This window comes from Schistocerca cancellata, chromosome 1 (genome assembly GCF_023864275.1).
Source record: "Schistocerca cancellata isolate TAMUIC-IGC-003103 chromosome 1, iqSchCanc2.1, whole genome shotgun sequence".
Taxonomy (NCBI): Eukaryota; Metazoa; Arthropoda; class Insecta; order Orthoptera; family Acrididae; genus Schistocerca; species Schistocerca cancellata.
In genome coordinates, this window is record NC_064626.1 from 392,387,525 (window position 1) to 392,409,010 (window position 21,486).

The 21,486-nt window shown below is 37.6% G+C and overlaps 1 protein-coding gene across 2 annotated transcripts in view; it reads right to left on the reverse strand.

The window, feature by feature from the left end:
- LOC126175653 (nuclear pore complex protein Nup133) overlaps positions 1-21,486 on the reverse strand; it is a 114,289-nt gene that overhangs the window by 2,836 nt on the left and 89,967 nt on the right. For both annotated transcript variants that reach the window (XM_049922564.1, XM_049922554.1), the window contains exons 19-21: positions 17,627-17,821; positions 13,350-13,453; positions 746-867 (exon numbers count right to left, since the gene is read on the reverse strand). In XM_049922564.1, the coding sequence (XP_049778521.1) occupies positions 746-867; positions 13,350-13,453; positions 17,627-17,821 (421 nt within the window). The remainder of the gene's footprint in view (positions 1-745; positions 868-13,349; positions 13,454-17,626; positions 17,822-21,486) is intronic.

Sequence of the window (21,486 nt, forward strand, 5' to 3'; positions counted from 1 at the left end):
AAGGAAGTAGGATGAAAATTTACTAATTCATCAAACAGAGTAGAACACAATTTCAGTGTACTATCTAGAAAAGAAAGAATTTATGATAAGGGTCCAGAACTCATGTCAGAATCTAATTATAGGATTTTGTGAGTTCATTAGAGCAAACTCTTCACACATGAGAATTTACAATTACAACATGCCCGTGATAATTCTAAAACAGGTATATGGAGTGAAACGATGATACGAATAGGCACTGTTAAAAAAGTCCAAAAGTTAGAAAATTAATATCAGACTCTACAAGACAAAAGAGAAAGTAAGCAAAGCAGTACAAAAATGGATTGGGGGGGGGGGGGGGGGGGGTAACCATCTCCCTCTTTTTCCAACAGGATGTGAGCATGAACAGTTCACTGTGAGCTCAAAATCTCTCGCTTCATAATATTTCATCCAGTACTGGGAACCTTACTGATATCTGTATCTTGCGAAGTGCATTTCCGTCTTCTTTCTTTCCATTTGAATTTTGTGTTGTGTTTATAACATATGTGACTTCTATAGATAAAATGACACCTGCTAATAATGGCTAAAATATTACTATATAAAGAATTTATTTTGTACTCTCCTAATTCAAAAGCAAATTGTACAACAGGTATGCTGATTGTTTTACCTGTAAATACTACAGAACATCTAAGAAGTATGTTTAGTTTACACTGTGTGTTACTTTGTCATCACAAAAAATTAAGCCAAATTCCAAAAGACGGCGACTTACCAAGTAAGCACGCTACTTCTGCCACTTTATAAAACATTGTACTCTGTATCACATCAATAGGTGAAGTTGTGCCCTTGTCAATCCACTTATCATGTAAAATAGCTCTGCACCAAATACTTTGCCTGTGAGGAAGAAAGTTGTGGTTTAGTGATGAAACATAACATAAATTAACAATTCAAATATTTATAGTCTATAAACAAATTATGTGGTATAACATTTAACTCAGAGTCATTCCACATCAAGTCAACATGGTGATTTCATTCCCCATCTCAGATTTGGATGAACTTTGCACAGAAGTGGCCCACATGTAGATTAAATACTCAATTTTATTATAATACATCGAATCATTTTGAAAATACCACAATGTGGAGTTGTCAAAAACTCCCAGCTGTCATAACTTCATATTGCCATAGTAAAATCTCCTAATAAAGCTAAAATTATGGGAAAGGTGTCATTTTGCAGTGTTTTCCATGAGCTTTCCTATGATACACAACACATTACAGGTTTGAGTTGAAAATGGGTTTTCAAATTCAAACAAAAATTTAATTTTTAATTTATCAAAAATCATAGCTTCAAAATTTTTGGAAGCATTATATCTAATATTTCACATTCTTGTTAACTGACTCCAGAAGAATGAAAGTTGGCCTGTCATGGAATTACATGTTCATAAACTTTCAAAAATGCGTATTTCACTAAAAAAAAGTACAATTTTGTAAAGTTTATAGATTTAAGAGTAAAAACAGATAACGTTATTCTTAATATATCTATGTACACATTCAAATTTACCGTTAATACATGCATTCAAAATGTCACTTGCAAAACCTGATACAAATAGTATCTGTTTTTATTTTAGAACTTTTTAAATACTTCATTTGTTTTTAAAGTATTATCCCCAGGAATTTGATATACTCCTCCTGTTTGTATTGCTGAGTTTGTGTGTGTATTGTGTATTACACTGGGGACCTAGAAATGATGGAGAGGCTTCATCCCACTGTTGCCATCAGTGGTTCACAACCCCACAACAGGCCACAGCAGTCCACCCACCCCACTGCCACCCCACACCGAACCCAGGGTTATTTTGCGGTTCGGCCCCCAGAAGAAGGAGAAACAATGCCATGTTGCCTCAATGCCAAAATCTTCTTTATGGAAACATGTTTGCAAAAATATTTTTACTTTTGTATTGGGCTGCAATGCCATCCAAAAAGTAGAATACATCTTCTGTAGACCAGTTTGAGGTTTGGTTTTTAAAAACTGAATTCGCTTTTTTTGAAAACATTAGACTGCTATGGTGTTACGCTATAGATAGTTAGAAATTATGACATAGATCATGTGCTCCATTTTCTTCTTTCCTTTATAATACACTACAAAGTGGTGCACTGTTGCTTGCTCAGTTTAGTAATGTTAACTCTGGGCCTCATCTTGCATCATCACAAAAGCGTAATTTTCAGAAAAGTTGCATGTAACAACATATTCACCCTCAGTCAAGATTTCCTTGACTTCATTTACAAAAGGGATTTGCTGCTTAGCAACAAAATCATGCAGTATGAATTTAGTCAGTTTTTCAGAAAGTGATTCAATAAACTTCAATGAGGACTTTTGCACTGTTTCTAAGTTAAATTGGTTTACTGAAACCCACTGTCAAAAAGTGATATTTTTGACTGCACTATTATCAAACGCATTTTGCAGAGCACTTTTCATTGCGTCATTATCAGATTACAAAAGCATTAAAGGAACTTTACATTTTTAGTAGTTCTAATACAACCGTCACCCATGACAATTACATTTTGAAGATACAACAAATAAATTTATGAAAAAATGAAAAGTTATTTATGGGTAATATTCACTTACATCTACAAATTTTACAAAAATGTAATTTTTTAAATAAAATATCTATTTTTCAGATTTTATAAATGTGTGCATGCTTGACAGTCCCACTTCCATATTTAGGGAATTAGTTAACAATAATGCTAAGTGTTATACATAATTTTTTGAAAATTTCTAAAGGTGCACTTTTTGTTAGATTAAAACTTTAATTTTCTCTTCAATCTGAAAAACAATTTTCTTGTCAAATTCATGCTGTGGTGTGTATAATAGAAAAGCTCATGGAAACTATGGCAAAATTGCATCTCTCCCATATTTTAGTATAATTAAGAGAGCTGCTACAGAAATCTGAAATTATGACATTTTTTGATGATTTTTGACAATTTCACATGACTATGCCCAAAAATTTTTCTTAATCTAGATGCAGATTACCTCTGTGCCAAGCTTCATCAATATCGGAGATGGTGAGTTAAAATTCATATTTATATTCTTCAGAACCCAGGTAGAAGAAAGACACATGAGAATCGCCAAAGAAAATAAAAAAATAAAAACAATGCATTAGAGGCAAATATTAATTAACAGGGCTGAAGTTAAACCAAAATACCCACCTGTAAAGATCTAAATGGAAGAAATGCCATTTAAAGTATAGTAAATAATGTGTATATAACAAAATCTAAAGCAACACAGGTAGGAGAGAGAAAATGTGACTGAATACAAGAAAAAGAGGGGAAAGCAATCAATGAATATGGGATAAAAAGGTGTTTAGTATTTGTGTTTAGCACTACTCCAGCATCTAAGCACAGTACAGCAAGATCTACAAATTATAGAAACCACACCAAACCATTTGTTATACAGCAAACTGTGTGTGTGTTTGTTTTACATGTACTAGAAAGGGAGGGAGAGCTCAAAAGCTTGTGTTTACTGTTTTCCATTGCTTGTTTCTGTGCAAGACACACTAATCGTCTGCAGGTAATTGATTTCCATCCAGGAATTTTCATTATTGTTATCTATTTAGGTAGAAACCTTAATGTAAATTTGTTAGGTGATTCACATTATTAATTATAGCAAGTGTTTCATGTGGAAGACTCAAACAATGGAAAATCCAGGATGGAATAATGACAATATTATGGAAAGGACAGACTGCTACTCACCATATAGAGAAGATCTGAGTCGCAGACAGCCACACAAAAAGACAGCTATATACGTAAGCTTTCAGTCAGAAGACCTCCTTCTAAAGTAGAAGTAGAAACACACACACACACACACACACACACACACACACACACACACACACACAAAAGAAAAACTCACACGCACAGGACCAACATCTGTGTCCATTGACGCCAAACTGTGAGCAACTGCACCTAATGGGAGAAGGAATCTTGTTGGTGAGGGTAAGGAGGAGGTTGGGGTGGGCAGGAGGAGGCTGGGGTGGGAAGGTGGAGGGAGAGTAGGATAGGGGTGGGGAGGGTGTAGTGCTGTTATTGGAAGCATCCAGGGTCAATGTGGGGTTGCTAAATGCAATGGGGGCATTTGGGGGGGGGGGGGGGGGAAGGGAGGGCAGCTGGGAAATGGGTGCAGAAAACAAGAGATGTAGAAAAGGGGAAAAGGACTAGGGGGTCAGTTGGTGAAATACAAGGTTGCGCAATGCTGGAATGGGGGCAGGGAAGGAGACAGATGAGTGAAAGTCAGGGACTATTGAAGGCTTAGGCCAGGGGGGATACGGGAACATAGGATACATTGCAAGGAGAGTTCTCACCTGTGCAATTGAAAAAAGCTGGTGCTCAAAGAAAGCATCTAGATTGTGCAGACTCTGAAGCAGTTTATTAAAGTGAAGTATACTGTTTTGGGCAGCATTTTCAGCAACTGGATGGCCCAGCTGCCTATAAGCCAGTTTGTCAGTGGCCTTTCATGTGGAATGGCAGATTGTTGGTTGTCATGCCCATGCAGAATGCAGCACAATGGTTACAACTTAGTTTGTAGATTACATGACTGCTTTCACAGATGGCCCTGCCTTTGATGGGATAGGTGACGCTTGTTATTGGACAGGAGTAGGGGGTTGGAGGATGTATGGGACAGATCCTGAATTTAGGTCTGTCACAGGAATATGGGCCGTGATGTAAGGGGTTGGGAACAGGGGTGGAGTATGGATGGATAAGGATATTGCATGGGTTTGGTGCAAAGAACAATAGCACAGTGGAGGGGTGGAAAGGATAGTGGGTAGAATATTCCTCATTTCAGGACACAACAAGAGAGAGTCAGAACCCTTGCAGAGAACGTGAACATTATTCATTTGGTTCAGTCCTGTGTATCACTGAGTAATGAGAGAAGTGTTGCGGTGGAAATGTGGGAGGTGGTAGATAACTAGAGAAACAAGACGAGGGAGGTTGGTTTCTGTACAAAATTCAGAGAGTAATTTCGGCCTGCACAAGCCTCAGCTATCCTTTGTATATTTGGAGAAGGACTACTCATAACTACAGATCTGATGGCCAGTGGTCAGATTTATACAGCTACAAACTGTGCCACAGTGACCCCATTCTGGAAATACAACAGGATTCCAGTGTCTCCTCAGTTCCTTAGGCCCACCAAAGAACATATCTCCCTCTCTACCTCCATCCCCCCCCCTCCCCTACCACTCCTTCCCTTAGACATGCTTCCTGAAGTCTGTAAGCCCAACCACCTAGTTTGCCCTTGGACCAACACCTTTAGCCCATTACCCATAACCTATCCTCCTACATCAAAGACACCAACCATTTCCTCTACTCACTCTCCACAGTTCCTGTTCCTTTACCAAACAGCACCCTGCTCGTCACTACTGATGTTAGCTCTCTACACTAACATCCCTAATCCCCATGGTCTTGCTGTGATTGTACACTACCTTTCCCAATGCCTGACTGACTCCTAACCTCTAACCTCCTTTCTGGTCATCATGACCAACTACATTGACGTAAAAAATAGCCACAACACCCAACAATAATTAATGTAAAGTAATGATATTTTCAGGATAATTTATCTAGGTAACATATTTAAGAGATGAACACTAAAAGATCATAGGTTAATGTAAGTGACAAATAAGCCACTGCAAATGTGAAATGCTGGTACATTAATAATCATTGTAACTGCCAGAAAGTTGAATGCAAGCAAGCAAATGTGCATGCTTTGTGTTGTACAGATGCCAGGTGTCAGTCTGTGGTATGGAGCTCCATGCCTGTTGCACTTGGTCAGTCAATACAGGAATGGTTAATGCTTTTTGTGGAAGATGGAGTCGTCGTCCGATAATGTGCCGTATGTGCTTTATTGGAGCCAGATCTTGTGCTCGAGCTGGCCAAGGCAACATGTTGACACTCTTTACAGCGTACTGTGTTACAACAGCAGTATATAGGCAAATGTTAGCCTGTCAGAAAGCACCCCTCGGACTGTCGTTCAAGAATGGCAGCACAACAGGTTATATCACCAGATTAATGTACAAAATTGCAGTCAGTGTGCATGGGATAACCAGCAGTGTGTTCCTCCTATCACACAAAATTGCACCACACATCATAAGTCCAGGTGAAGGTCTAGTGTGTCTCGCACAAAGACAGGTTGGTTGCAAGCCCTCAACTGGCCTCCATCTAACTTACATACAGCTATCATTGGGACCAAGATAGAAGCAGCTTTCATCAGAAAACACAACAGATCTCCACCCTGCCCTCCAATGAGCTCTTCCTTGACACGACTGAAGTTGCAAATGGCAATGGTTTGGAATCAGTGGAATGCAAATCACAGAGCTAGCTTGGAGCTGTCCTTGAAGTAACCAATGTGTAACAGTTCGCAGCTCAAATTGCTGTTGCAGATGCAGAACGATGTGCCAGAGGCATATGCTGAACACAATGATCTTTCCTCTCAGCAGTACCACACAGCCGTCTGGAGCCCGGTCTTTTTGTGACTGTACATTCTTGTAAACACCACTGCCAGCAATTATGTCCAGTGGCTACATTTCTTCCAAATCTTCCGGCAGTATTGCTGAAAAAACATCCAGCTTCTAGTAGCCGTATTACATGACCCCATTCAAACTTGGTTGCCTTGAAGACATTCTTGACTAACACCAACTCACCAAGTCCAGTCTCAAATGCAACTAACACAACTGTTGCAGCATATATTTAAAGTAACACTGATTTGCATCCTCACCATCTGCCCCCTCCATCCTATCCTAAACCTCCGACTGCATCTGCAAGTCCTATCCTGTCCCCACCATGACTCTGCATGGTCCCACAAGCAGCACTACACCCTCACCACCCCTATCCTCCTATCCTTCCCACTCCCTCCTTATCCCCACCATTCAGTTTGCTTCTCCCATCAGGCAGGCACAGTTGTTTGCAGTTCGGCCTCAGTGGCCAGAGACACACACTCCCCCCCCCCCCTCTACCTGTGTGTGTGTGTGTGTGTGTGTGTGTGTGTGTGTGTGTGTGTGTGTGTGTGTGTGTGTGAGAGAGAGAGAGAGAGAGAGATTTTTTTTTTCTCCTATGTGTCAGGAGGCGGCCTTCTAGCTGAAAGCTGACATGTGCGCTTGCCTGTGACTTTTCATATTTTCTCATTGTGAAAGATTCTTACAGAATGTTTTATTTCCTTCAGCATTTCAACTACAACTAGCGTTACCTTTGTTGTTGGCTCTCCTTCGTAAGACAATTCCAACCAAAAAACTGGTATTTCTCTGTAGCAAGGAAAAATATTGTTTTCCTGTACAGAGAATAAAGACCATGATAACTATCAGTAAATTGGCACTTCACTGAGGCAAGGAAGGGAAGGGCCCTTCCTGACTTTCGAAGAGTCCTCACTCCTTCACATTACATTACATTAATATGCACCATGTAGTTGTTGCTCATCCCTCGAAGGGCAAAATGAAACTGATTTCTAGACCAAAATATTAATTATTGCTATGACTCTTCACTAGTCTTCACATTCTAAAACATATTGCAATACATCCTAACAGATGCTATATCCCTAGCTGGGGCCCAAAAGGTTCTCAGACCACTACGGACTTACATTTATTCTTATCTATAGTTCCACTTCACTTAAGGCTAACCAATTACCATTTACATTCTTCTCATTATGATTTTCTAATTAGTTTTTCCTTGTTGCATAACAATTCCCTACAGCTAATAAGAAAAATATATTGCTGTCTATAAAAGTTTCTCAAAAATACTTTATTAAATCATTTTAATGCTGTATGTTTATCCCCTGCCACCCAGTGACCAATCACATTTTAGCACCAAGACATTTCAGTGCCCAAAATTTTGAAATTATTATTTTTTTCTCTAATCTTTGTACTTAGCCTACCTATCTACACAAGGTCACACACTTTGTGCACTGAACATTCCTTTTATTTTTCCAGTATTTGTGTGGATAATACCATTGTCTTGGTGTGTGACATCCTGATAACCAGAGCCCTGATTTGCAGGTGAAATGAAATGTCCTGTGGCTAGGGCCTACTGTCAGGTAGTCCGGTCGCCTTGTGCTAGTCTTTTTAGTTGATACCACTTCGATGACTTGCCTGTCGATGTTGACGATTTTTACCTTATAGAACCTAAAAGAGCTAATTTGTACTGAAGGTCTTAAAAGAGGCTAAATAAGATTTTCACAAAAAAGTAGGGCTAAAGAGAACTTAAGCAGAAAAATAGGGGTTTAAAAAAAATTCTGCATTAATACCAAGGGAAATCAATAATGTATACTTGCACATTTTAACATAAGACATATGAAATAATTTATACCATGTGTTGAAACCAAGAATGTGTACGCCTCATTGTTGCTAATCTTTTTGATTCGATAATGTGTCAATATGCAGCTGCATCGGGGGAACTTGATGTCTACTTATTTTCATAGTTCGAAAGGTGTAATAGATACAGCCCACACTGTAATCAACACTGTGTATGATGCACTGATGCTGCATTGTTCCTTTGAGAACATGTTCACACACCACTTTGTTGGGACGAGCCCAGGAGTCTTTATTAAATGCTTGCCAACAACAGAGAGGTCCATTAAAGGAACAAATCAGCCAGGCTTTAGTCTATTTTTGTAGTTAAGTAAAGTTGTGTACTGTGTTGAGTTGCACTGAGTATTGCACTTTAAATGTAATTTTGTCATGACTAAACAGAAATGATCAAAAATTGGCCTTTTCCGACACTAGCTTGGAGAAGACTCCCATTTCATAACTGATGGCCCAGTAATTTTTTGCTAAGCCAGTGAAAAACAAGTATGTGAACACCTGTTAGTTTATTATTCTTTTTATGTACCAGTCTTGTTCCCTTGGATTTTCAAATAAAAATTTAAAATCAGTTTACTGTGCAGTTAAACTGCACCGTGGGCACTCCACCTACTCCTGTTTTAATACATGGAGAAGATGAATCACAATACTGTACTCGACAATGTCAGGGATACCCTACACATTCTATGTCCAGGAGAAGACAGGGGAGAGTAATTTTGTGGTGTTGGTGACTGTGCTGCCTATATGTTACAAGTGAAGCAAGACTGAAAGGATGCTATCCCAGTATGACACATTGCACCCACGGTGCACACTGTCTAGCAGAGGTAGTCTGAAATAATTTTCCTGAGGTTAACAATATCATTTTCTCTGTTAAGAAAGTATTTCTCAAAGCTCATGCCCACATTCACCCCTTTAACAAAACAGCAACAAACATTCTTCTTCCACCTGAATCCACACTTACATATCAGCACACCTGGCTCCTGGCAGCTTTACATTGTGCTAAACATTATCAATAAGTCAAAGAGGAAGTAGACATATTTGACTAGTAAATGAGCTTTCCTTGAAAAATTTAAGACAGACCTTAAGAATAACAACAATGCTGCATTCTTGGCATTTGTAAGAGCTCTCTTCCAATATCTACATGTTGCGATTCAACAACTAGAGCTACAGCATGCATCAATAAATTAAGGAATATTCTTTTGAGGAATCCTGACTTTTGAAGATAAGGCCACTATACAAGGGGGAAAATTCGAAGTCAACTGTATTGGGGGGGGGGGGGGGGGCATGAGCAATTGTACCTAAATATGCACCACTGAACTATTGTACTGTATAGAGAACTTCCCCACCTTAAAAAATTCACTGAGAGACAACAGAAGACATTTCACTTTACAAACCTTAGATATGTAATGAAAAAATTTCTTGTTAGTTGTAGCATTAGGCCACAGATTGCGGTCATACTTATGTACACAACTGAATGTGGTTTTTATATTGTGTCAGGTGAAAAGAATTTTTCAGTAAAAGACTTTTCATAAAAATATTATAAAAATATATATGCATTTTTTCAAGTGTCGATATAAGGAATAGTTAACTGCTTATTTTCCAAAAGCACTACAATAACTGCTCCAAAATTACAATAAATTTTGTGTTAGTACCAGTTTTCATTATATTTTTCATTAGAGCTCCATAAAGCCTAAAATAGTTTGTTTAGACCTATAAAGGGCTATAACCCATTTTACAAAAATCTAAAAATACGGGCTCAACTGACAACAACAATAGGTTTCTCATATAATAGGTAAAACATTACAGCTAATTTTTCTCTCTTGATACTATGTTTGCAATTTTTCAGAAGGATTAAATATGCCACTTGGTACAATACTGACATATGTTCCCCTCTTCCCTTCCTTTGATTAAACACACTTTAATCTCAGCTCTTTGTAATTCACTATCAGCTTCATTCATAGGTCAGTCTACCTATTTCAAGAGTGATAATACTAACACTCCATCGTATGTAGAACACACTTTTTATATCCAAAAAGTCCAAATGTACATCGCATGTTAAGAGTTCAATACTATTTGTGGGTACACAGAGTGGCCACCTATTCAATCTATTATTTTTATGGAATAATATTTCTTTATGTGGCTTCGAGTGATCATTTTCATCAATTACATTACATTATCTATACTATCGTTTAATAAATCATCATCTCTTGTAAATGAGTTAAATTATTGCATAATCTTTGACAACTATTTCATATCTATTAATTTTTAAGACGTAAATAGCAAAATGACCTCTTTCTTTCAAATCTTGATTTGTTTGGAAACCTAATGGTAGCTAAGATAAGGCATCAAACACTACACTGTTTTGTCCTTTTATTTATACTACTGAAAAACTAAATTGTGAAACGGAAAGTTGCTACTCACCATATAGCAGAGATGATGAGTTGCAGATAGGCACAACATACAGACTGTCACAAATATAGCTTTCGGCCAGAAGGCCAATATTGTTATACATTCCAGTGTTTGAGGAAAGTTAAATTCTTGTGCGAATAGTGCCCAATGAGTAAGTCTACTGTGTACCATCTACTCCACACGAGAAAAGATGATGAATTATGACCTGTGTACATGTAAGTCACAGCGCATTATCTTTTCTCTTGTGGAGTAGACAGGTACACAGTAGACTTACTCAGTAGGCACTATTCGCACAAGAATTTAATTTGGTTATGATGGTTTCATTTTCTGATTAAGTACTTTTAACGATTTAGTGACTATACTACTGCACATGCTTCCATTTCAGTAATCCCGTAATTTCTATCATGATGGGTTAGTATTGTACAAGTGAATTCAGTCTGTCAGTGCTCTGCGCTATTATTAGCATCATTCTATCAGTTGTAAAACCTGGCATCCAAGACCATAGTCTGGCATCTGATGCTAAATGAAATGGATATTTGCATTCTGGATGGGACAGTAAGGTGATTTTGCTAAACTTTCACCAATGGCCTCAACCTCCGTTTTACAATCTCAAGTCTATTTACACTGTGTATTTTGTTTCAAGAGTGTCAGTATTATTTAATATCGATTTTGCTAAAAACTTTCTGTAAAAGCCTATCACTCATAAATAGGATTTTAATTGTTTCTTATTTGTAAGTTCAGGATATAATCATATTGCTTCTAATTGACATGGATCTGGCATAAATCCTTTTGTATTTACAATAGGGCCCAAAAATATCACTTCTCAAACTGGGATTTGGACAACTTCATGGTAATTCTTTGTGAATACATTCTGATTTCTGATTTATCTAGTGCATTACAATGCTCTTCCCAAAATATCGGATATTATGACTACATCATATACTTAAATTGACTTCGCTTTTCTCAAAATTTGACAATCCACAGTACAACAATTAGTAAAATTTCTAGGTGCTATTCCAAGTAAATTTTCTGTAGAGAATCTTATTTTCAATCTGATTCAGAAGTTTTATGTTGACCTCGATACCCGCACTGGATATAGCAATGCTACTTAACTAAAAAAACATCTCCGACTAGATTCTACGATGCAATCAACCAGGAGAAACATTATAGATTGACCGATATCATCTCTCTGTCTTAGATCTGCCAGTAAAATAATACAATTATGAATTTGTTAACTTTCAGTAATAGAACTATTGAAATGAGGTGCTACAGAAGAATGTTGAAGATTAGATGGGTAGATCATGTAACTAACGAGGAGGTACTCAATAGAATTGGGGAGAAAAGAAATTTGTGGCACAGACTGACTAAAGGAAGGGATAGGTAGATAGGATATATTTGAAACATCAAGGGATCACCAATTTAGTACTGGAGGGAAGAGTGTGTGTGTGTGTGTGTGTGTGTGTGTGTGTGTGTGTGTGTGTGTGTGTTTTGGGGAGGGGGGGGGGGCGGGGCAGGCAGTGGGGGAGGTAAAAATGGTAGAGGGAGACCAAGAGATGAATACTAAAAGCAGATTCAAAAGGACGTAGGTTGCAGTTATTATACAGAGATGGAGAGTCTTGCACAGGATGGAGAGTTGCATCAAACCAGTCTTTGGACTGAAGACCACAACAACATTTTTGTTTCTTCACCAGTTTCCACGATTTTCTTTTCCTGAATGCATATTTTGATTGACTACAGTGTGGTGTCAGATAATTTCTTAATTAGGTTTCTATGAAGTCTTTCCCAATCAACATATTTCCATACTTTCATGGCTGTTCCCCATTAAACCTGCAAATACCTTAAACTGCATGCTGATACAATATGTTTCAAGCCTTTTTTGATGTTTAGGGACTTTTGTGATGATTAGGGATAAGCTTATTGTGCAATTACTTTTAACTTAATATAACAATAACAAATTTCTAATCTTTCCCATACATTTTAATCGTGATGGTACACTATGTGCTTATGAATTCCTTCAGCTGTGCTCTGCATCACAAATAAACACACCAGTAACTCAACACCCAAGTGTGAAAATTTGTTGGCAATGGCATTAGCAGCCATCAAGTTCTCCCATGCTTTCAATAGATAGCATTCGAAATAGGCCAATTTGGCGCAAGAACTACAGTATCACTTTAAATAAGATTAAGTTTCTCATGAATTCATTGATGCATCTCAGAATTTAATGATGTATCAATACGATGAACAAATCTGCTGAGGTATCCACTCTGTTTATGCTAGATACTTCCCATACTATACACAACAATAAAGCACTTCACACTTGTCAAAGTGATGGGCAGAAGCAAGTGCTGGTTACTAGAAGTGAACTCTACAATGCAAAGGGAGTGTAGTCTCTTTTTGCCCCTTATTAGGTTTTGAAACAATAATTTTTGGTGTAGTTGGTATGAAGCATCTAAGAGATTTATGTATACCAACACAAAGTATCAGAAGCTCCATTAATACATAATATATAACTTAATGTATGAACGTAGCTACACACTTCAATATTTCTATTCAAACACAGCTAATGTTGACTGTGGTAACACTATATAATATTGCTAGAAAAAGTAAAGTTAGTTATGCAAGAGAATTATTTACCTTAATTCACTCTTTTCAAATTCATCAGGAATGTAATCAAGTAAGTCCAGGGCTTTTTTAAAGTCATATTCTTGTATCATATGGTTCTCTTCACTTATGTACAACTGAAATGAAAAAAGGCTTCTTAGAAAAACAAAACAAAAATCAGAAAATTTACTTATGAAATGTCATAAAATTATGAAGCCATCAAAAACCTTTTCTAGCTGCAATAAATGACTGTTCACCCATCCTCTTTCTTATGTGTGTCACAACTTGTTTACTTTTAAACTTTATCACTGTTTCAATGTTTTCCTATTTGTCAATGACAATATTTTTTTATACATCAAATCTCAAAAAGGGTAACACAGTTCTAAACAAATGTTAATATTACAAAATTCAGTGGCAAGAATGTATGTTGGGTATAAACGAAACATGATGGTAACTGACTGAAGTATTTATAGATGCCTTAGATTTGATGGAATTTCACACTTTCTACAGAATGTTCAGTTTAAAAAAAATCTACTGACATGATGGGTCTATCAGACACTTGTACATCTTTAATCTACAAAATATAACAACACATGTCCCGCAAGTTACTTGTCACTCTAACATAATATTATTACTCATATTGGAAGAATGAGACTGTGATGCAAATATAACTGTATTTTCATGATACAGTGATGTGTATCATTAGGGACCAGAAAATGTAGCAGCTATTTTTGACAAAATTTGCACCTTTTTTGGTTCGCAAATGATCAGGCACAGAAATTTAAAAGTTTGTTACACTACATTTTTTCATCTTTTTCTTGCGAAATGGTCTTTATTTTCACTGTTTTGCTGTATTTAAGCATTCAAAAATGATTGTTCTGTGGAAAAGCAGCAGTAGTATTCACCAGTGAACTGAATGTGTCTCCGATTTACGGTGTTTCCGGACATTTTTTCTTTTCCTGTTCGATTCGATGATTACAAAATCTGCAGACTATTGATGTCGACTCTCGTGGGCATTCATACTCTGTGCGACCCATGCTGGACGATGCTTCAGATAGAACTGACAAGGCCCATAGCGTAGGAGTAGAACTGAACGTATGGTAAAACTATTTTAACACTGAGGGAAGAATTTCAGCACAAGCGAAAAATGTTACAGATTTTGTTTTCCAATCGCTATAGTGCAGAGTACAGGTACTATTGGCTTAGTGACAGATGGCCATAAATGTAAACAAACTAGAATTTGGACCACCAATGGGGAGGGGAACGTTGTGGGGAAACAAGTCCAATCTCCCTTTCACTGGGCAGCAGCCTACAGCAGGACTGATACACTGTCACAGGGATTGTCGATCCCTTCCGGTGTGGTAAGGATATAATCAAAATCTGTGATGGACCAGGATTAGTCACTTCACTTATTTCAGATTAGCAAAACAACGATCAACATACAACACAAAGCATTGGGGGGGGGGGGGGGGGGGGGGGGGGGCGACACAGCCTCCACACAATTGTTTGTTGAAATTAACAGAGCGTTGTTAATGAAATAATTCAGACCCACCCCATAATGGTATTCTATGCAATCAAAGTTCAAAACATCCATCACCTAATTCGCCGTGTTTAAAGTGTCCACATTATACCGTCTTTTAAGCTTTAGTTAAAGAAACATACGTGTTTCTCTGTTATAAAATGCTAGGTTCCACACATGAGTAGTGAGTTGCATTATGTGGCATGTACCTTAAGTAGATCATTCAATTGCTCACAACTGGCATGGCACCAATAATTGGTTGCATTGATAACATCGTCATGTTCATAAATTTTTTATTCTGCAAACAGGTTCTTACGCATATTACCTTTCTAAACTGGGTTTCGCCAATACAATACCAATAACTGAAAACTGGTTGCATGTTCAATATTTATACACAGAAAATAAGGCTATTTCAAATTAACACTGGTAATATAGTTCATCTGGATACAATTTGCTAAGAAATAGAATCTATTAAGTATTTTTGCACTTCAAGGCAGAATTTCCATCTATTTTGCATTTATCACAAAATGCAAATTTTTCCGGTCCCTATGTATGATGCTGTGGTATACTATGCAATCAAAAGTATCCGGACACCCCCAAAAACATACGTTTTTCATATTAGGTGCTTTGTGCTGCCACCAGATGCCAGGTACTCCACATCAGCAACCTCAGTAATCAGTAGACATCGTGAGAGAGCAGAATGGTGCACTTCGCGGAACTCGTGGACTTCGAACCAGGTCAGGTGATTAGTTGTCACTTGTGTCATACCTCTGTATGCGAGATTTCCACACTCCTAACCATCCCTAGGTCCACTGTTTCCGATGTGATAGTGAAATAGAAACATGAAGGGACGCATACAGCATAAAAGTGTACGGGCCAACCTCATCTGTTGACTGACAGAGACCACCGACAGTTGAAGAGGGTCGTAATGTGTAATATGCAGACATCTATCCAGATCTTCACACAGGAATTCCAAACTGCTCCAGGATCCACTGTAAGTGCTATGAAAGTTAGGCAGGAGGTGAGAAAACTTTGATTTGATGGTTGAGCGGCTGCCTATAAGCCACACATCATGCAGGTAAATGCAAAACAACACCTTGTGTGGTGTAAGGAGCGTAAACATTGGACGACTGAACAGTGGAAAAACGTGTGGAGTGACAAACCATGGTACACAATGTGGCAATCTAATGGCAGGGTGTGAGTATAGCGAATGCACAGTGAACGTCACCTGCCAGCACGTGTAGTGCCAACAGTAAAATTCTGAGGCAGTGGTGTTATGGTGTGGTCGTGTTTTTCATGGAGGGAGCTTGCACCCCTTGTTGGTTTGCATGGCTATCACAGCACAGGCCTATATTGATGTTTTAAGCACCTTCTTGCTTCCCACTGATTAAAAGCAATTCGGGGATAGCGATTGCATCTTTCAATACAATCGAGCAGCTGTTCATAATGCACGGCCTGTGGCAGAGTGTTTACACAACAACAATATCCCTGTAATGGACTGGCCTTCTAGAGTCCTGATCTGAATCCTACAGAACGCCTTTGGGATGTTTTGGAACGCTGACTTTGTGCCAGGAGTCACTGACCAACATCGATACCTCTCCCCAGTGCAGCACTCCGTGAAGAATGGGCTGCCATTCCCCAAGAAACCTTCCAGCACCTGATTGAAGGTATGCCTGCAAGAGTGGAAGCTGTCATCAAGGCCAAGGGTGGGCCCACACCATATTGAATTCCAGCATTTACGATGAAGGGCGCCATGAACTTTTAAGTCATTTTCAGCCAAGTGCCCAAATAGTATTGATCACATTGTGTATATTCTTAGTTTACCCCATGAAAACTGTTTACAGAAATTTCTCAAGGAGACTTTTGGAGCAAAATATAATGCAGTACCATAAACATTCAAAGGAGGGCATATGAGCTGTTGTCTTTTTCTGAGGTGAACTGCACTTTCATCTTACCAATGAACAAAGGCTAAATTGTGCAGAGGTTACAAATGATATAACTGCTTTTATATTTGTAGGATAAAATATGTTAGCAACGGTTCTTTACTTGCCAGGCTGGTATCACAAAGGTAGGTGTGTGTGTGTGTGTGTGTGTGTTTCTTCTTTTGCCGGAGAAGACCAAACATGTCAAAAAATAACAGCTCGTAACAATATCTATCAGCTTCAACATTTGGTAGGAAGCCCATGAGATCCTCTATGAAATGTAGTTGAATTATTATCTTTTCCTCCAATATTCATAAACTTTTGTAACATTTACTTGCTGTATGCTTTGAGATAAATAATAGAAACAGTCAATATTTTTGCCTGTATTACAAAGGAGCTTATTTGCTACAAACTAATTCTACACAGGGTCAATTGATTACAAGTTATTTCATACAGATCAGAAATGTTGTGATGTTTGTTAAATAAAATTGAATAACCAATATAATGGATGACAGAAAGTAAACAATGGCTTTGATAAAGCTAACCACTCAATGTTTAGCTGAGGCACTGAGGAGCTGACAGACACACAAACAAGACTGAAACATTGCAATCACTCAATGTCTCAACTATATGGTGAATGGTTGGTTGCCTTTAACTCTTCTGCTGTTTGTATTGCACCACAGACTTTCCTGTACTTTATTAAAGACGATGGTGTGCTACACAATGCACCAAATTATTGATAGTCACCATAAAAATGACAAAGCCCATGAATCAACTATACTAAGTTCATCTACTAATACAGATTTAGCATTATAGTGAACTGGCGGAATGGTCTAGTAAAACATCTCACAACAATAATAATTACTCACCCTTATAATTTCAGCTGGAGTAAGAACTTTCTGCTTTTTGTAATCATATCCCAGGGCAGTGAAAACTGTTTCTGGTAAATCTTCTTGATGCGCAATTAAAGTCAAGTCATCATCAATTGATCTTAATTCCTTGTTTTCTTCTGTGGGTTGCCTACCAGCTGCCAAATGTGCAAGTTTTGAAAGTGACAGCATAGACTGAGGGGAAAAAATTAAATAGGGTCATGTATTACAGGCAACTGATAGATCTAGAACACAACAACATTAAAATCATATCATAAAAGCAAAATAAACGCCAATGTTCTGTCATGATAAAATGCGAAAAATGTGCTCACATTATCCACCTTTCCAAAAACCAGATGACTTTGAATATGGACTTATTTTCATTACAACTAAATGGAATCTGCAATAAAATTATAACTAGGAGAAATAATGATTTTTGTGTCTCAGGTCATCATATTTGTGTGTTCAATGTCACAAAACAAGTATGGGAAATATCAAAGCCAAGCAGCCAAATAAATTCTGAGGCCCATTAAATGTATGAGAAGTAGAGTTATCACTAGTGTGTGAGTGAGAATGTAGTCAAAGGAAGGACTCCACTATTGTGGAAATTAATTTGTGTAATGACATGTGTTCTTGAAAAGGAATAGTGCCACTATCAACAGCAAGAACCAATGGTGTACAATGTGCTTAACTTTAGAAATGCACCTGGGTCACTCGTGACCCACTTCTTAATACTTTCGTTTGTCATTCTTTTGCATTATTACCTAGAGTGCTGAATTTCTTTGACTTCTTATGAAATAAAGTAATTCGCAATACTTAATTTTACATTTTGTGAAAATACCTTAAAAGAGAAATATGAAGATTCACCTAGAATGGTGGACAGGTCATTCTGTCACCTCTGCTGCAGCTGCTATAACAATCACATTTTTTGTGTAGCTTCATGTTTATTGTTAGGCTGTGTTTGGTCAGTAGTTGCAGAACTCACTGCCTGATATTTCCGCTTTCTAGTGTGGGAGGAGTGGGAGAGTAGGTTAAAACATGTCTGAGCATGTATGGAAGTACTGCGCAGCCAGCGCTTTATCTCATGAAATACGGTTTTTGCTGTGCATTCTAACTGTGTAAATAAACATAGAAATTTATTACGACCAAACATCTATGTACAGAAGAGGACATTATAAGTGGGCTGAATGAGATTTTCGATCATGAATCTGAGGGCCAGCCACTGGATTCTTCATCTGAGAAAGAATTACCACCACCTGTAGTTTTAGACCTTTCATCAGAAGATGATTATACTCGTCACGATGTTCTACTAAATACTGATGAGAAAGGTATGCATATTTGTGTGTGTTTTCATAATAATTATTGTTTGTGTATGTGCCGCATAGAAACAGATTTCAACTGCAACATTTATGTTTGTATGTTGTCGCTTTCTTGAGTTTTTACAAGTCATACATTACATTTGTGAAGGTGTGTTTTCTGTTCTAATACTCCAAAATATACTGAATACAAATACGTGTTCTGGCTGTGGACATTGTCGTCAACGAAATGACCAGGGTTCTGGACTATTTCAATTACCTTCAGGTAGAGATGGTTTTTGAAAGCCTGCGACTGTGAAAACAATAGATTTGTTTATAAATAAATCTTCTGCTACAAGTCACGATTTTTATTTATTGTACTTTTCGCACTACACATTTTGGGAAATTATTCCCATTTTCAAGTGCGTTTTTTGTGTGTATTAAGCCATTTCTATTGATGTTGTCAATGTGTGTGTGTGTGTGTGTGTGTGTGTGTGTGTGTGTGTGTGTGTGTGTGTGTGTGTGTGTGTGAGCGCGCGCGCGCGCGTGCGTGCGTCGACTTTTACTGCAATATATAAGAAATGCGTGATTTTTTGGTTGGGTATCGATTCTTTTGGTGAAGTTAGTGGCGAAATTTAGAAGAATTTGTCCATTTGTCACACACACAAAACATCACACACAACTTGTTGTACACTTTACACATCAAAAATGTCTTATACAAACAAAATAGTTACAAAGATCTTCTTACAGGTAGTCCACAGAGATAACATTGTAGGTGTTCCACTGATTATGATATGTTTTTGAACAGAGGTCATTTATCTTAACAATTTGGCTCATAAACTACTTACATCCATTTTACAATTGTGCTTATTTCTATGTTTTACTATTTTTCTTTAAGTATACTATCAAAACATCTGAAGAAATTCACTGATTCACTTTCAAGTTTTTCGTTTAATATTTTACCTTCATATTTTCTGTAATGTGAATATCTCTAGTTCTTCTAGCACATCCAGTTTATGTCCTTTAATTAGTCGATGGAATACTTTGACATTTTGCTCTATTTTTACAAGTGGGTGTCCCATATTGTGTATGTGTGTTGCTATTGCTGAAGTAGTGTGTTTGTTGTGTGTGTAGGCTTTAGTGTTCTCTCTGTACCTGGTGTTGAAATTTCGGCCTGTTTGTCCTAGGTAGAACATGGAGCATTCCTGGAATGTTACCTAGTCTGAATATGGATCATGATTACACTTTATATTATGTATTAGTTTTTGTTGTAGTTTATTAGATGTAGAAAACCCAATTTTTACTTTGTGATTTTTGAAAATATTTGCAACCTTCTGTGATACATTGTCTATGTATGTAATACTAGATATACATTTGTTTTTCTCTTTTTCTTCTGTGGTGCAGTTTGCACCTGGGTCATTGTAGGTAGTTGAATCCCTGCCAATAGACACAGCTCAGTTGTTCCAGAACAGGACAATTCTGGGTGATTTTGGGGTTGGGGGCTTAGCAGCTGGTTCTAGGGATGACGAGAGAATAAGGGATGTGTTAGGATATGGTGCGGGAAATCCGACTGGATTCAGGAGAACGATTCTGCGATACGCCTTAGGATTCGAGTAGGGTTTGGACATTATACTGGACTTCTAGAATGGGATCACTATGGCAGGGCTTTTTTGTGGAGGAGTCAACATTTGGCACTTGTTTTCTATTTGATAATCACTGCCATTTATCATGACACTGATGGAATCTCTGTCTGCAAGGAGGATAATTAAACGAGCATCTGTCTTTAGATTGTGGATGGCTGATCTTTCCTCTGTTCAGAGATTTGTGTAGCATGCAGCTATCACCACCCACTGCAGAAACATTCTGTTCTGAGGAACTTGGTGGACTGAGAAGAAGGCTTTCAGGCACTGAAAACATGCTGAAAGAACTGAGCCATTTGTGGAAAGTATTCAAGGACAATGGTTACAACAACCGATAGATTTTGGAAGTCATCTCTCTGAATACATTTAAACAGAGAAGTCTTGTTTCGTAGAGATTATGCACACTAACAGATACTTGTAGAAAACTAAAAAATAGAGGGAAATTATTTACAACACAGATAACTTACAAAGCTGTTGAAAGGAACAACTAACTGGAACACAATGTGACAGTTATAATACATGCTGAACACAATATTATGCCATAGCAAACTTTTAAAAACTTCCTTAGAAAGAACTGATCAATAAGTGGAGAAAGGTGTAAATATTACACTAATCATGTAACTATCAACACTGAATTTAAGGAGAAATGATTTTTCAAACTATCAAAATTTGTATAATTACCAACTGTAAATCAGAATAATTCATTTACTATAAAATACTTCACGCAGAACAATGCTGAGTTTTCAAAAATATATTTTCAGTCAGATGTACACTGAAATTGTGGGGATGATTGTCTGAATGAGGATACTATTTCCAAAATTTGTAGAAAGCAGAAATTTTGTTTACATCTGGCAAGATAGTGTGTCAACACCAATGCTCTTTTGTTATCTCTAATTCATAAATTTTTGTTGAAAATGTAGTGTCT